The sequence below is a fragment of the Anneissia japonica genome, unplaced genomic scaffold (genome assembly GCF_011630105.1).
Source record: "Anneissia japonica isolate Jap-2015-1 unplaced genomic scaffold, ASM1163010v1 scaffold287737_len543101_cov190, whole genome shotgun sequence".
Taxonomy (NCBI): Eukaryota; Metazoa; Echinodermata; class Crinoidea; order Comatulida; family Comatulidae; genus Anneissia; species Anneissia japonica.
Window position 1 is genome coordinate 46985 of NW_022726340.1, and position 18406 is coordinate 65390.

The following is an 18406-nucleotide window of genomic DNA, read 5'->3' on the forward strand; positions in this document are numbered from 1 at the left end:
CGAAATTTTTGTGGCCGAGTTGATTTGTGGCCGAGTTGACTTGTGGCCGAGTTGACTTGTGGCCGAGTTGACTTGTGGCCGAGTTGACTTGTGGCCGAGTTGACTTGTGGCCGAGTTGACCTGCACCCTAATACCATACTGCTGTAGAGTACATAATAGAGTGCACTGCAATGCTATATTGCACACTATAGGAATAGTACCATACTGCTGTAGAGTACATAATAGAGTGCACTGCAATGCTATATTGCACACTATAGGAATAGTACCATACTGCTGTACAGTACAATAGAGTGCACTGCAATGCTATATTGCACACAATAGGAATAGTAGCATACTATAGTACTAAAGTACTATGCAGTACTATACAAACATCAAATGCTTTAATAGTCAATTATTACCTAATCACAGACAGTATTTTACTTACCAACCCATTACTACATCCATTCGTAAAGAACTTTACCTTCTGATTTGCATGGCTTAGTAATAACACAGTCTGTTCATCTGAATCAGACTCGTCTGACATGTTTTTGTTTGGCCTGATACTACATACATGTATGCAAGCAAGCCTGCCAGTTAGACTTCGATCTGTGTTACACTGAAATCAACAGAGCCTAACAAAGATACTGCATCAGTGTGAAGGACTGTTTGCATAAAATTAGACTGGCTGAAACTGCAACAACCAATACCTCTTGAGCATTTACAATCAGTAGTGGAATTCATTTTGTAGATGAATTCATTCTTGTGACAAATTGATCCTCTATGCACGTGTTTGCAGTAGATGAGTTAAAGGGGCAACGTGACGTATTCTCAACAACATGCAGACTATCACAAGCACAGGATTAAAACAAGACAAATCTATAACCCTGGTTCTTAAATTATTTAATTAAAGGGTCAACATATTTGTTTTCAGTTAAGCTAACGGGCCAAAGATAATATTTGAGTCATGAAGCAATGTTTTTGGTAATTTTAAATTCTACTTTTTATTCTGCTACGCAACAATATTAGGGCACTGCAAATAGAAACTCTGTAAATTTAAGTCAAGCATATATTAATAATCTGTTTACACAATAGCTGTCTATGTCATAAAGAGAATGTTAAAACAATAAGAAACTGTATTCTGTTTATTAACAAATGTTAGTAGTATAAATAAACATTTAAAAAAATTAATCTGCATAATTTATATAACGGTAAGTTAACATAATGTTAATATTGATAGTTAAATTCATTCCTAAATGGTTAAACAAGTTAAATAACAATTAACTTTAATGAACAACAACATTGAATTTCATATAAAGTAGGTGTAAGTCTTAGAAGAGAATCACTAAAGGTCACTCTGAGGAAAAACACTGAATAATAATAATATCAGTAATAATAAAAACATCATGTCCTTCCTTTTGCCGCTCCTTGCCAGAAATAATATTTCCGCTCCTTGCCGGAGTATTAGCTGAAGCAGCAAAATATGGGTGTATATATAGAACGACTAGGAAATAGGTGTGATATTGTAAAATTTCAATCGCAAATAATTAATTTCCTAGTTTAAATTCTCAATCACTTTTCAATTTTTCTTGGTATTCATTGGGAAAACTAAGAGGAAAAATATCGAAAAATACTGGGACAAGATAGCTAGGAGTAAATAGCCAGGGAAAATAGCTGGGAGGAAAAATTCCAGAGTGGAAAAAAAATATGAGGGTGGCAAGCTATTTTCTATAAAGTAAACCTAACACGACCTCAATTTTTAGTCTACTCACTTATCAAGTCTTCCCAGGCTTTTTCAGGTGTAGCTAGAAATTACTATACAGTACTAAGATTTGGCGTCATTTGATAGTCGTTAAACATTTTTTAAAGCCTGTTTTCTACTAGGCGAATTTATTCGTGGGAATCGAAGGCATCAGTTCGGTCCCTGAGCTCTGATTGTTTGCACACTTTTTTTGTTTTGCAAAAAGTACAAACATGAAGCAAAAACTCCGATAGAAATGTGAATGGGCATGCGCATGAACCAACACTTTCGACTCGGGCGAATAAATTCATAAGTGGAAAACAGATTGGGTTGCGTACAAACCTAACGTGCACATTTTTATCTTCTATTCAATGCACGATCGTTGTTTATGTATTAACTTATAATGGGAAAATTATTTATCAAATCATTTCCTTTTTATTATTAATAGGCGTGCCACCGATTAAGAACCAGGGATCTATAACCATGGAATAATCATGAAAAATGAATGATTAATAATGTAGCATTTTTTTTAGAATTAAAGGGGTAGTGATCATTACTTCAGGTTAAAGGGCCAATGAGAGTGACAAGTAGATACTCAATAAAGCATTATTTATTTTTTTTCTTCATGATTTTATTTCGATAAAGGTACATAAAATAAGGTTGAAACAAACCTAAAAACCCCAAAAAATAAAAGTTGTCAATTTAACTCAAATGCACACATATATTATAATGTATATGCAAATAATGAAATTGTAATGTATTCACAAGTCATACAGGGAAAAAGATAAAGCATTATAAAAAGTGCTTAGAGAGACGATCAACAACTAAAGTGAACAAAATGTTGTATTCTTCTTAGTTCAGGATTAAGAGACATGGAAATGACAAGTGGATAGTCAATGGTGCATTAAAACATGGGCTTAAAAGGACAATTGATAATTGAAAAGTAAAAAATTCAAACCTTTTTCATTTAAACAGCTTATGAAAATTAATTCTTCGAGGGGAGTTCTCTTGAGAGAAAATGCAATAAGTTTGTTTATCCAGTATGTATTCACAAGTATACATACTCTATATTTTTAATTAAATTTATATTTTCAATTAAATCAATTAATGTGAGATATTATGTTAGATTATAATATAAAGAAAAATAAAACAAAAATTGATAGAAAATAATTCCCCCAATAAAGTGTGTGATTATACTAAGCCCAACAGTTTTGGAGAAAGACAAAAACATGAGTCTCCATCCCCTAAAATCCCCCTGGGGTCATGCACAATGCTTTTTACTGACGATTGCATGGTCAATGCACTTAGACCTGATGTGTTTATATACTTTTCTCGATCTTATCTGAAATACTCAACTCTTATCTGAAGTGCTTCAAAATTAATTTACCTGCGGTGATGGAACACTTCCCTCTGCAACATATGGCGCTCTTCTTACAACCCCATCGGTGCTATTATCAACAGATGAGCTCATCAGTGCCGTATGCTCGTTAGAACTATCTTCTGAATCACTCATATACGTGAAAATCAATATACGCGAGTACACTCGCGTTTCAAAACTGTAAGCTGTTTTGGGTCTGAGCCTCGCTCTGATATCCGGTAGCTGTAAGTAAACATTTAAATCCCATTAAATTTTATTTTTGCTTGAAAACTTCACAATTTTGCGACTTACAAGTTTATGTAAAATGGCAGTGCAACAGTTTATGTGGGTATCCTGAAATGCTTTTACTTACATTTTTTCTGTTTTTATTTACTAATCTACTACTTGTTTTTTGAATCGTTTTGCACTGTTTGCACTTTGAGTATAAACTGATCGGAAGAACGAAGACGATGACTAGGCTGATAAGTAGAAATACTGTAAGGTCTCGGAAATGTTGAAATCAATGAATGACCTCTAAGGTGACCTACAGTACATTATGAGCTTCCTAAAGCCAGACACTCACTGCAGCGTACAATCGTCGCACGACGAATTCACATTTGCTTCCGACGAGCGATAGACGACGCAACGCCGTCTGCAGATTGTCAGTGGCAATCTGAACAGATCCTCATTAAAAAGACAATCCGTTGGGTCTGCGTCTTCGCGTGCGTTCTTCTTCGCTTGCCGTCTAACGCAGTAAGTAACCACCTTTAGACAATTCGTAGTTACAGTAGCCCTATCCAAGGTCATTCAATAGTAACCTAAGTTGTGTGTATGTTTATGTACATTGACCTTGATGCAGCCAGGCACAGTTCTAACTACATTTTAATGCTGCAAAAGTAAATCATCCTGAAGTCGCCATCCTCTGATTGGTAGGGATGTACCACACAGCATTAATATCCTCTAAAGCCAAATAAAATTATATTTAAAATTTAAGGTTGTAATTTTCATTACCCTATCAGGCCTGGTATTAAAAAAAACAAAAAAAAAACATGTTTTCCAAGGTTAGTTTTGTTTTTTTTACAAAGGAAGCCAAAGAACACATACACAGGTTACTTATCAACTCTAGGCCTATAATTTACCCACAGATATTATTTAAATTTTACATTGCTTTAATGACAATGATAATTAGGAATAGGCCTAACAGTTACATTTTCTCTTTCTGTTTCTTAGTTTTGGTAATTGCCTATTAATTGTTGCTCCCCTTTCACTTTTTTCTAGAATTTTCTGGAAAGTGCATAGAGGCCCTAGCAGTATGCGCTCGATACAAGCACAATTACTAGAACTAGAATTCTGTACAATTTTTTTGTAGAATGACGCTTTATATAAAAAAAGATATGGCTTATATTAATAAGTTGATGCTGGATAAAAAATGTTATATCTATAATATCATATAATTAAACCAATGCAGTGTAATAGAATTACCACACTGTGACGTCACCTTAGGGGGTCATCCATTGTTTTCAACATTTCAAGCGTGCAATACTATTTTTTGTGACTTTCCTCATCACTCCTGATAAGAGTACACAATAAGAATTTGATTGATATCCATTTGCGACCGTTAATCATTATACTGATTCTATTCCTTAAATCAGTATTCTCTTCTTAAACGTAAGTGAGACAATTTGAAATTAATATTAATCACTTTCATATCCAGACTCAAGGTGATGACAGCATTAATTTAAACTGTAGAGGGCAGCATAATGCCATTACTGAAAATCAGTTCATAAAATTCTAGGAAGTTTAATAATGAATCCTGATAAGAGAACACAATAAGAATTTGATTGGTATCCACTTGTGACCGTTAATCATTATACTGATTATATTCTTCAAATCAGTATTCTTTTTAGAAACATAAGTGAGACAATCTGCAATCAATATTCATCACTTTCATATTCAGACTCTAGGTAATGACAGCATTAATGTAAACTGTAGAGGGCAGCACAATGCCATTTTTGAAAATCAGTTCATAAAATTCTAGGAATTTTAACAATGAATTAAATATAGTCATTCCTTTTAAAGTCTGTCAGTACAGTAACTTGCTTCCACTTAGGGTCTCTTCGTGTCTGAGCTACCAGGTAAACCGGTACCAGTTACTATCGTCTGTCCACAAAAGAAGCTTAAACTTAGTTAACCTTTACACCAGGGTAAACGGTTTATACTCCATAACCGAGAAGACTTTTCCACCACCAGAACCATTAGGGAGCTTGCCATTCGAACCAGCGTCGATATTATGGCTATAAGTTACGGTGCCTGCCTTAACCACTTGGCCATCCAACTCCCCAAAACAATATGAGTAAATTAATTAATTAGTTAACGTAATAAATCATCATACTTTATTTGTATTCTTTATTAGTAATCTCCTTCTTCTAGTATTAATTTGTGTTCATCAGATTTTCACACCATGGTAGGGCTGAGGTGGGTGTATCGACTCACAAAATGTCCCCCACCCTTTCAAAACAGATCTGTGCTCTTGCTACATTCTACCCTTTAAACCATACACGTAAAGCTAGCACAATTGCGCAACTACAAGCAACCAGGTAGAACTAGTTGCCCAAAGCGTTTAAGTTGATTCCAACTGTTTATAAATGTACAGCTTTGCACTGCAACGCTATTATAATTTTATACAAAGGTAATGCGTGTGGCACATGTGAAGTTAGCAGACTTGAATTATTGGGGTACTAAACTGTTACATGACTATTCAGTAACTTGTCAGTTGGTTTGAATTGTGGCAAAGTAGAAAACATGGGCAGACTATTAATCAGTCTAACCTTGAGATTTCTGGATACAAATTCTGTTCTATTTGTTGCGCGTAAATTCTGTTTTTCACAAAGCGATTCATTCGTCCCATTTCTATCAGCCAAACCTTCTATAAAACAAATTCTCTTAGTTTTTCACTTCCTGAGCTTCCTTCCTGTTAGAACTGATTTCGTTGAAGCAAAAAATTTCCATTGAAATGTTAATGCGCATGATCCAACGCTTTTGATAAATTTGGCTAATGTCAAAGATACTAGAAATACAAGATAGAGCACTTGCATAGCAAAAATGAGGCGGAAATTGGTCGAGACGTATAATGCAAGTTTTCTACTTGGTCCAGGCGTATTAGGGCTCCCTTCCATTGCTAGGTATAACCAGACGCACACAGCGCCCTTCTTTTTCCACTAATGGAGGAAAACTTTATCAATAATCATAGTCCAGTCATACGATTCTGCGCTTTTGTGTGTCATTTTATTGTTTTGATTTATTTATGCCTACTTGTTTGTATCTTATTGATAATGGCAACGATTTCAACCTCCGCAAAAGGAGGTTATGTATTAACAGTTGTGTAACGGTTGCAGAGTTCTTTTTTAGCTCCAGCCATACTCAGCGCCCCATTGTTTGCATTCCCACTATGCATTTCGGTGGAACAGTTTTTTTCTGTGGAGAACTCTATTTTGTTTTTCTATTATATCTTTTGCTTTTGTGATGATTAGTGAGGGCGCACTCTAACCTATAATTGATAGGCAAATTCGAATTAGGCTAGGCCGGCCTTACGAATACCCGGCCTTACTACAGTAGGCCTAGGCCTAGACTTATTAATTAATTAGCCGGTTAATTTAATATACACTAGCCTATGCAAATTAAAAAACCAATAATTAAATTCATGCTAACGAATTGGTAAGTGAAAGACACATTTTATAAGTCACATTAGATCAATTTTAATATAAACATCTTAATAAATGTTCAGGCCTCAGGCCTAGGCCAGGTCTGGGCTATGCGCGGGCCCAGTGTCTCCTGCTCGCCTTTACCAAGTTGTTTCGAATGAGTTGAACGATCGGGTTTCTTTCTACTTCCGTACTGTGTGCCAGCGTTAAACACCACAAAATTCATTAATTTGGGCTTCACAGAGTTTTAAAACTAAACAAAATACATCATTAATTTACGATTTATCTATGGTACAAAAATAATGAAATTCAATAGTTGAAACATACCTTTAACCAATATTATTAATGCTAGATATTATTACAGTTTTCAGTGAAGCTATGACTCACAAATTATAAACATCGCGGATGCTTTGTGGTTTGCAAGAGATTATGATAGAGGGCGACAGGCAGTAATCACAGATCGTCGGGGTGTACCTTGTTCGTCAAGTTACAGCTATTATAGGTTTAGTTTTATATGGTAGTAATTTCTATTTCTGTTTTTTTTTAACTTGGATTCGTGTGCCACTGTTTCAAAAGTGATATAAATTGAATTGAAAGTTCAGACAACGTATTGCACTTTCGTTCATTGTTTTCGATGGTCTAATGCAATTGTTCAGAATATGACAGACCCTTTTACTTTGGATTTAAACGTAATCAGCTCCTTTGATTAGTGAATGTCACGTGTCGTTTGATTTATACACCATTTAATAGCAAACAATTTTTTAAATTTGCATCTTGTCTTTTAGTTTTATTTCCTTTTGTTCCATTACATGCTTCTACTTTGCCTAATACATATACATGTTTTCAGTTGGACAAAAGGTAAGACAACTTTATTTTCCAAAAAAAAATATATGACAAGAACCTATTTTATGTGTATTATGATATTGTATGCAATTAATGAATCTGATCGGTGCAACCGGGAGAGAACATTTTAATGGGTGAAAATATTCTTCCAAATGCACTTTATAAGTATACTGTCCAACATAAATTAAATAAATGTTTTGATAGTTTCAGGTAGCAATGGTGATACAGTGATACCAACAATGCAGTGATCAAAGTCTTACCAACTTTATTCTAAGCCTATACTATACATTAAAGAGGACGAAATCTAATATCTTATTCCAGCGTGCCTCTCGTTAAAAGGTTCACTGCCGTCAAAACTTAACCAGAGGCGTCACAAAAAGTCCCCTTCAGAAAAAGTATGTGACCTTTGTCGGTGTGCACCCCAACCCCGACGAGCTTGTTGGTTCTCCTGCTCCTGTTGGATGAAATTTACATCGCCTTAAAAACAATCCTCAATAAATAAACTTGGTAAATATTGGCCTATGTCTTATAGCCATAACAATTGACACTCACTGTATAATTAGACTGATTTAGTAACTGACATAAAATTGAAAATATTGATTCAGGGTATTTATTAGAAAGGATGACCGATGAATCTCTCGTTTCATGTGCAAAAAAAATAAATTTGTCAGGTCGTTAACAAATTGTTCTGGGAGTCATTGTCTAAGAATAAAATTACAGTGGAGAGTATACCCCCCCCCCCCCCCCACCCAACCCCCCCCCCACCACCCAACAAACCCTCAAAGATTGGAATTTTCTGCCCCACCACTATCGACACCCAACACCTCAACTCTGCCAGCTGGTTTTTAACTTTTTTTTTTCATTACCTTTACTATGAAAGACCAAATCCGTCAAATTACGTACCAATAATAAAATTATTTAAGAAAAGTCAAATAAGTCAAACCAAAAAAAGCATTCAGTTACAAACAACATTCATTTTAAACAGTCAGCAATTTCAAATTTAAACAGCATTCGATTCAATCCAATCTGTGAAAAATCGAAATCATTCGAATATCTTCTTTTCCACCAAAAGCTACTATAAAAAATATAGTATGATTGAATAAATACTGTAATCAATATATGATTAACCGTAGGGCTAATTACAAATCTAACACTAGTAATCATTAATTTATTTTCATAATAATTATCAGCGTCTTGCACCAAGAGTTCGTGAAAACGTATTGGCGGCGAAGCAATTTTCAACGCTCCACTTTTTCTATCGAACTTTAAATTCAATTTTATTTCAATATTATTTATTTGAATAAGGGGTTTTTGTAAGCTTACAAAACAATAAAAAATATAAATATGCCTTCGTCATTTGTTTGTCGAAGTTCGTCATTCGAGCCAACACAGAGAATAAACGAATTTAATACGATCGATTATTAAAATGCTGTGAAAATTAATGGACCTTTCTGAAGTGCCAATTCAACTGACAAAACAGAACGTGTTATTCATTTACCATGACTACGCGCATGTCCCACAAACCACAAATTTACGTTCACGCCGTCGTTTTGGTTTAGCAATAATATCCAAGAAAGTTTGTGGAAAGGTCCATTTTAAATGGGGATGGATCAACTCAAAATTCTAAACTTCATGAAGTAAAAAGCAGTATTGATTACAGCTTTTTATAAGCTTACAAATCAACCCTAATTTAAGATTTTCAAACCAAGCGTTCGTGCTCTGCAGGGGCACGAGTTGGAGGCGAGGCCCATGTTCTATAGGTTGGTTGTTGGCTAATTTCCTGATGAGCAGCTTGGATGTCAATAGAGCGGGAATGTCGCGTGCAGACAGACACCAAAACCAGGAACAGTAATGCTACGATTCCTGCAATTCCTATGGCAATATATAAAGCCAGACGTGTCTCCGACTTCGAAAGTAGATTATCTGGAAAAAAAATTATCAAATGTTAATATTGATATAGGAGTCAATGGCGGATCCAGAAATTCGAAATAGAGGGGTCCCAGGTAGGGACTTTACGGATGGGGAGTATAAACCGCCTCAGGCCCACCATGGGTGGGGCTGAAGTAAGAAACTTTATGCTCGGCCCCTTGGATACGGCACTTGGAGTGGTGGGCAAGGCTGTTACAATTTAGGCTTTCAACGTTACGATTTTCCCTTTGTGCCCTAATATGTAGTAGGTGTAGGTTGAGCCTAACTCGATTATACGACCTTTCGAGAGATTATGACCATGGGAAGCGCTTTTTTAAAGAAATGGGCAATTTTATAAGTCTAATCGCGTTACAATAAACAGTTACAATCTTTTAAAATAAAAATTTAAATAATATATTTGAGTAAAAGCATAAGTCAGATACCTTTTTCTTCAGATTCAGTTGTGTGTATAGTCGTAGGTATAGTTGATTCTGTTGTTTCATTATTTGATGTAGTCTGCATGGCCGTTGTATGGTTCTCATTCAGTGTCGTTGTTTCTGTTGTTGCTACGAGCGTCGTCGAGTTCTTTGTTGCATGGAACACAGGTACTGCAAAATTTCTTTTTGACGAATTTCTAGACGGATGAGGTAGCATATCTAGAAACCGCATTCCTACCTTCCATTTGGTTGTAGTGTTGTGGAACTCGTAAGTTAACGTGTTACCTACGTTAACGCGTTTGTGCGTTAATGGTTTACCGGTTTTGAACGGTTCGTCGGTAAATACTCTGCTTTGGTAGGTCAATGTACTATCTCCTATGATTTCACCTCCACTATGTAATGTTGCAAGAGCTGGTGTAGGGGATGCCGTTGGTAAGTTACTATCAGGTGGTTTAAGGAGAAACCTTTGCTGAATCCCAGTTTCCATGGCAGAATCATTTGCATCTTTTGAATTATTTTGAAGAACCGCAGCAGTGGGCTCCATCAATTTTCTTAATGGACTTTGTGTGACTGGATGATTCTCCCTCTCAAATTCATTAGTTGTTACAGTAGTGTAATACAGCAAATGGAAACCTCTTCCGAAACCATATTGTGTAAAAATGACAATCTTGACGTCACTCGAATTTGTGAAAAACGTCATTGGTGATGTCGGCCCACACATCCGCCGGAGTATTTGAGAATCTGGAACTGAGATTATATCTAGGTGACCGTACATGGGTTCACATTCATTCGGCAGAGAATAGTGGTTGATATCGAAATCTAAAAAATCAATAACAATAGTGCCAGCATCACCGACGGAAATACTCCATCCACATTCCATATTTGATGGGTAAGAGTGTGGATAACCAGGTGATTTGATACTTCCGTTGAAAGAACGGAGAACCATGTCACAGGGGAATTCGGTGGTTATTTTGGTATCAGTGTTTTCTATTTGAGGAGTGTTAGTCTGGGGTTCAAGTTTACTTAACCGAAATTGCGCCTTTCTTGAAAATGTGGTGATATCATCAGTATATTCATGTTGCAGCTGATCAGTTAAAGTGGATCTAGGGGTTAGTCGATCAACCGAATTTGTAACCATTTGCCCAAGTGGACGAAACATTCTGAACCCATCGGCAAATGGGTTCACTGCTGTGTACTTAAACTTTAAATTTGAAGAACGTAATTTTTTAATTTCGAGATAATTTGAAGAGGAGAGGAATGCATTTTCCCTTATGACACAAGAGTCCACTTCAAACGGGAGTTTGTCTTGAAAGTCCACAACGATTAGTTCATTACAGTCAGCCACTTCCGTTTCTTCAAAAGTGAGTAAAATTACCAATTGGCTATCTACACTGATTTGCCAAACGCATTCTGCGTGAACGTTATCCTGATCAAGATTGTTAAATTCCCCTTCTTTTTTTGACAATGTGAACAAACATGGAGGCCCTGTTTGTAGTTGTTCTGTTGTGTCATCAACGGGTTTGACTATCCTACGATCATCGAGCAGCATACTGACTGATGAATAATTTGCTTTGAATTTGGTATTTTCGTTCATATTGAACAATTTCAGTACAATGTTTTCCGAATTCGATATAAATACTGATGGACGCATTCCACAAAACACGTCGTCGATCTCCCGTCCAATATAATCTGTGTACGTCACAATAATATGAGAATAGATCGCCTCACATGATCCTTCCGAGGTCATGTCTGGCCGAAAATACTGAAACTCAAGATATAAATTATGATTAGGTTCTGAGAGGATATTCCAAATACACACTCCACTATGTTGGTACTGTTGAAACAATTCAGATGAAAATTTGACTTCGCCAGTTCCATTTCTTGAGAAAATGCAGCTGGACGACATTGTATTAGTCGCAGTCAAATCATTGGAAATGTACCTTGCTTTAAACCCTGTGCCAATGCCATTCATGCTGTAGAACTTAATGACAAGTTGTCCAAGAGATGTTATGGTTTGCAGATCCTCGTCCCCACAGTACCGTCCAACTTCGACAGTGCCGAATTCATTGGTTCGTAAAACCGTTACATAAGAGTATTTGGTATCGCAAATTACAGTTCGTGGTCCATCTAGATTAAATTCCGTGAAGTGTAAAGAAATTCTAGATGTCGAACTCGCAATTATATTCCATATGCAAATCAAATTATGAGGATAGAGACCGTCTTGGTTAACGGGGCTTCCAAATGTTCCAATTGTATCGGTTAATCTAAAGCTACAATCGGAGCTAACGTCTTCATTGTCTACGTACGAATCGATAATTCGTCGATGAATATTGTAACCTGGTGTCGTTGACTGTAAATCTTCATCACTGTAGCCATGTTCCACAAAATACTCTAAACCTTTACCAAGATAAATAGTTGAAAAAAGTCTAATCGGAATCGTCCTGTACTTGGCACTGAACCCCCTGCCGTACCCATTTAGACTCTTAAAGGTGATCGTCATCTGGTTTCCTTTCGAAACTATCACGACTGGCAATCGCTTACCGCAAAAACCTCTGGAAACAATGTTACCATCGCCGTTGTAAAAATGTATGATAACTTTAGAATACAAATCATCACAGATTTGAGACACAGATATCGAGTCTAAGTCGAAGTCCTCAAACAGTAAAATTATGTATTCGTCACGGTTGGCAAGTATACTCCACAAGCAGTTGATATTTGTAGTGTACTCAGCCGGGTAGTTTGGCGACAATATACTTCCTTCCCTGGCTTTCATTATTCGGCCACAAGATGGGATTACGTCGTATGGTAAGTTTTCATTAATTATTTCCTTAGTAACACCTGGTAAAATGAAACGCGACTGTATAGCTGGGTTGTCTTGGGTTGTATATTTTGCCTGAAAGTAGACGTCGGTTTCACTGTTAAGGTTTACAACAACTTTCATCGAATTTCCAAGCGATATTCTCTGAATAGCTTGATTTCCACAAAGCGGACTGCCTTGCAATGAGGAATCGTTTTTAACTAAAAGGATATATGCACGGGAAGGGTCACAAGTTCCGTCCAATTTAGACGGACTAAGATTAAACGTCAAATGTAAAGTAATAGTTTTCCAGGGTTCAGTTAAAATGTTCCAAATGCATTTTCTCAGAGGCAACGGATCCCTTAACAGTTCGCGTGATGAAAACATACCTTGCGTTTCAACGAGGTTTTTTATACATGGACCGCCAGCTTGAAGTACAAGAAATGCATCATTTTCTGATTCCGAGGTCGCAGACCTGACTGTGGGTGGTAGAAATGCGTCAGCTAATTCAATTGGAAACGCAATATTGCTTGGATCTGGAATAGGATACCGGTCAACTTCAGTGTAAACAGCAATAAAACCATCATTCGTTATTATGTCATTAGTTCGTAGAATGATTGACATTTGATTTGACAGCGATACTATAACTGGCGGTGGTATTAATCCACAGTACACGTCCACTTTGCGAACCATCTTATGCAACCAGTACATAACCTCTATGTAATCGTAAGAGCGGTCGCATCCAGTAATCTGTGGCACAGAATCTATTTTAAAATTGATGAACTTCATCGCTATCAATTTAGCAGGACGGACAGAGATGAACCATTCACAAGCTAAATTATTAGGATAAGCCCTAGGATAACCAGGTGAATATATTACTGAATTAACTGCAGTTAATTCTGTACTACAAACAAATTTCTCTCTTTGACTGAATTCGTTGCTTCCAAAATCATCAATTTCGTATGTTAAATCCAGTGTTTTTGAAAGAAGTTCTTCAATTTCGTTCAAGCAAGTATCGTTTGAAAAAATATTTTCAAATAAATGAAATTGGGCTATAAGATTAAATAAAGATTCTTTCACGTTGCTCAGGTATAATTGAAAAGCATCTTCCCTAACTGGTGTTTCATCAATACTTAAAAAATTCTTCAACTCTTGTAGTATCTGAAGTGATTCTTTCGTTTCAGTCAAAGATGTGTTCAGTTCTAAACACAAAGTTACCAAGTCCTCCTCGTTGAGAAATTCAAATATATCATCAATTCCTATATCTGGTACTTGGTCCGGGTAGGTATCGGTCGTAGTTCGTTTGTCAGTAATGTTGGCATCGGTTGTTAATGGTTCGTTAGATTGAGTGGGAATGGGAGCCAGGTCAAAGATTTTCCTAAATTCATTTAGTTTGGCATTGTAGGTAGCACTAACGTTTTCTAAACACTCACTGTTATCCAAATAATTCTGCTCTTCTAATATATCTGACAATACTCTTTGCACTGCTTTATCTGCCTGGGCTGCGAGCTGTATAATGTCGTAACCAGCTTGATGTTGAGAAACCAAGATTCCAACTTCCTGGAATATCCGCAGATTCCGTAAAGTACTAGAGAGTGTTTTTTCTAACAGGTCGCAGAGCAGAATTCCCTGAACTGTGGTGGGAACATTCAGAAATGGCTTGATAGTTATGTTACTTTTGTTTTGATGTCTAATAGTTCCTAGTTTAACAGCTTCACTTGTGGTTGATTCCGGAGTGAACAACTCATATGTTGTGGTACGGAAATGCTCATAGGGGTTATAATGTACCTCTGTATAATATTTTGTCGGCAGTAAAGAATCTAAGTTAGGCAAACTATCAGTGACACTTTGTTCAACTGCTGGCTTTGTAGTTAATTCTTCAACGTAAGATCCAGTTGTTGGGTCTGACTCTTTCTCCAGATTTGTTTTTTTCGAAGTTATCGCCCTACTTAACGATATTGACATGAACATAGGCAGGGGATTGTCTTTGGTATTCACCTCCCGCGTGTTTCTCGTTGTTTTATTCTCCAGGGTGGGTGTCATGAAACTGTTATCACTCTCACCCCGCACATCTGCTTCATTTACTCCTCTCGCAAGCGGATTTCCGTTTGAGATATTCTTTTGAATGGCAACAAATTGCAAAATGAACCCCAGACCTGCATTTTCACCATCGGACTGAAACTCCACACCAACAACACTGGAGTGTGAACGAAATACGGTTGAAATATTTTTCCCGCAAAATTTCCCAATAAAAACCCCATGCTTGTAACCGTCGTATAATGTAACGTGATCACCGTTGGAGCATTCTGGAGGGTAGTTTGGTATATCTAATAACGTAAGCCATATCTTAATGTTCTTGCTAAGTGGAACATGTATCCACCATTCACATGTTAGGTTGTTGCTGTAATTACCACTACCATCGGGAAACCTCAGAGTTCCTGATGCATTCTCGAATATATCACCACCACATTCTGAAATAATCAAACACTATGGTTCAATCAAACAATAGTCCTTTACCTAAACCAACAGATCACTTATATAAATTTTGATTAAGATAAATGTACTTGAGTGTCAGTAAAATTAAAAGTAATATTTTCTTTAGTAGCAGTAGTACACATGCATACTGTCAATCACACTAATGAAGACCAGAGGAGAACAGTTAAAAATATATTTATGCATAAATAAAATGATGTTTTACAAACTTTTCTCAGTTTCTGTTTGATTTCTGTCTTAATATACTTATGATCACATCAAGCGGACAACGCCGCTTACGCTATAATGTGATGATGAGAATTGGCAAATACCAGGTGAAGTTGTTCAAAAATGCCTAAGTATTTTTCCCCCGATTTAAAATCTGCTAGTAATGAAGAAGGAAAATATAACAATAAATAAAAAAAACGAAAAAAAAAATAGATCCAAAAAGTATTAATACCTGGTTCAGACGAGATCCATCACTCTGGGGTAAAATGAAGTCGGAAAATCTCTCCTGCTTCCTTAATATTGCACTTGTTAATGTGTTTAAAAGGTAATTGTAAAGAACAATTTGAAAACTTAAAAGAAAGGAGATTATAGGGCAGACATGGTTCATTTGTCAAGCTACTTCTCATCTTTTACATAACGTAAATAAAAAGAATACATGCGTTTAAATTATTTTAATAGATTAATTTTTAAATAAAAAGAATACATCAATCATCAGGTGCTAGGCTCTGAATTTTATATTGCTATGCCCCCGCATCGAGGCACTGTTTGCTAAATGATATATATAGGGCAAACTGTCAGTGTTTATCATAACCAATTCTTCTACACTAAGCTAAAACGAAAATCATTATCTTAAAAGACTTACGTATTTGACTTGAGTTCGTTGCTTGGCCATCTCCTTCAATGAAACTCTAAGAATGTAAACATGACAATTGTGTTTACGTAATTTGATGCTGCTGCAAATTTGCTTCGTATCATTATATAGACTCAATAAAAGCATATGGCAAAATTAAGATCCTTCATGAAGGCTTAATTGTCCATTAACATGAGGCCAGTGGTTATAAGATTATAATAAACACATTTAAAACAATCTGAATGTCATTGAAGACCTAAGACTGGTTGTCTGTAGACTAAAATTTAAGTCCCAAGATGAACATTTTGGGGAAACCCCTTTAGTAATAATAACAACATACAGTAAATTAACATAAAACAAAAAAATTAGCACGGAATCTTTGCATAACGTCTTTATACACAGTTTATGTTACATAGGCAATGAACCAGCAATAAAATGTGTCGATCAGCATAAACAATAATTTTAGGTCCAATATGTCATGTATCAGCTCTTCATTAACTTATGCAATCAAATCTTATTTGTTGTTGACAAATGTATATATACAATATACTGTATGAGTACTTACTTGATTTGATGTAGCCTCCGTTCGATCTGCCTGAGCATCCTTCGTCGATGATACACATACACACACAATATACAGCCACAGCAGCGTTGAAAAGCAAGAATGCATGAGGAACTGAACCAGCCTGAAATTGCTCTGAATGAGGTACCTTAACCGGACACTTTAATAGTTGCTTATGTATACCAAATAATCAGCACATTTTAACAGTGACACACCTATCAGTAATTATATTTTTGTATATTTCCTATTTCTCGAGTCTGGAAGAAAAAAAATAAACTTCAAATTGGTTGTATTGATAAACGATCTGAAGCAGTGACGATTAGGTGTTCGGCGTAATTTAATTTGCATAATGTAAATATTTCGAGTACAGGTGGTGGTCAAACTTTTGACCTTGTAAAATATCCCTTTGTTTTGTGAAATCTGAACAAACTCTCAACGATTAAATGAGGAAAAAAAATGGTATTCATCATTTGAAGGGATTAAATAAGATCTCAACTTACAATGCCATACGGATCAAAACTATACAATTTACCTGGCAGACATGTATCCAACACTTTCGAACATTGATTTTTATAAGCCAACTTATGGTCCTTACAATATGAAAGGTTATTGGTGTTTCCTTCCTTAGCAGAAAAACCATTTTTCTTCTATCCTGTTTTCCCAGGTTTTTGCACAGGTTTTTTTTTCTGGCCGGCACTTTGGTCACTTTCCGTGCTTGGATCTCCTTCGAACTTTGTCCAAGCAAATGCATCAAATGATGTGCATATTAAATTGACTGCACATCAGTGTATACACCACTATCAATCAATCAATCAATCAACCAACCGATATAACTTGTATATCGCCAAAATCCATCACTTAAAGTAATGTTTCGTGGCGCTGAATGACGAGTGCACAAAATGGTTAATCTCATTATCAAAATTTAATCAGTTTAAATGTATTTTTTCTTCAATAATGATACTAATAATTGTAATAACAGCGTTGTCGATTGCTATTATTGTGATGGTGATTTTAGTTTCTTTTTGGAAATTTATATCATTTATGGCAGTTCTTTATGTGAAGAGGTGTTCTATAAAACATGAGTTGCACATGAAAGTGATCGTCTGCCATATGTAGGCCTATATAGTTTTCACTTGTATATTATACGATACGATATTACTTTACTATTTTCATTTACAAACCAGCAAATGAGAGTATATTTATTGAAACAGTAAACTTAATTTAGCATAAATATCAACGATGGGGTAATTTAGTCGTACTTGCGGCAATAAAGCGCCTGACAATTTTCAATGTTTTCGACGAAAAACACAGTTATCTTTGCTATATAACGATTCGAAATTTGCTGTTTATGGACTTACTGTGAAGTATTTTTCGTTGTCTGTTAAATTTTGGCAAACATTATTGCTAGTTGATATAATTCAAACTAGTTTTTAATCTAAAACACGATATTTCTACATAGGCCTATGACTTCTATTTCGAGGATTCACTGAAATCATAAAAGACTAGGCCTATACTACGGGAAAACGGAATGAATTTTTAACTTTCTTTGTGTTGTGGGGGTGGTTTTTCTAAGTTATACTTGCTTTTAATTGAAAGTTAGTAAAAAGAAAGTACTCTTTACTGCCACTCAATAGATGCATAGATATTAATAATGCCATTTCTACATTGTTTGCACAGACCATTAAATTGGTTGCAAACATTATGGGAGGTTTTCATTGTAATTATTCATTCAATTAATCAATAAAAATGTATT

General features: G+C 35.8%; 2 protein-coding genes across 8 annotated transcripts in view; both read right to left on the reverse strand.

The window, feature by feature from the left end:
* LOC117113103 (presenilin-1-like) overlaps positions 1-7236 on the reverse strand; it is a 20210-nt gene extending 12974 nt beyond the window's left edge. For 5 of the 7 annotated variants that reach the window (XM_033256339.1, XM_033256337.1, XM_033256338.1 and 2 more), the window contains exons 1-2: positions 7103-7236; positions 3105-3317 (exon numbers count right to left, since the gene is read on the reverse strand). In XM_033256339.1, coding sequence (XP_033112230.1) covers positions 3105-3230 — 126 coding nt within the window. In that variant the 5' untranslated portion in view covers positions 3231-3317; positions 7103-7236. Of the gene's footprint in view, positions 1-424; positions 666-3104; positions 3318-7102 lie in introns of those variants that run through there. The other 2 variants (XM_033256340.1, XM_033256341.1) reach the window with 2 other exon arrangements.
* A 1336-nt stretch (positions 7237-8572) lies between these two features.
* Positions 8573-17117, reverse strand: LOC117113102 (cubilin-like). The gene is made up of 4 exons (XM_033256334.1): positions 16657-17117; positions 16104-16149; positions 9970-15231; positions 8573-9541 (listed from the first exon to the last, which is right to left on the reverse strand). Exons 1-4 carry the CDS (start codon positions 16759-16761, stop codon positions 9318-9320), a joined length of 5637 nt encoding a protein of 1878 aa, XP_033112225.1. The 5' UTR covers positions 16762-17117; the 3' UTR covers positions 8573-9317.
* Between the last annotated feature and the right edge of the window lie 1289 nt (positions 17118-18406).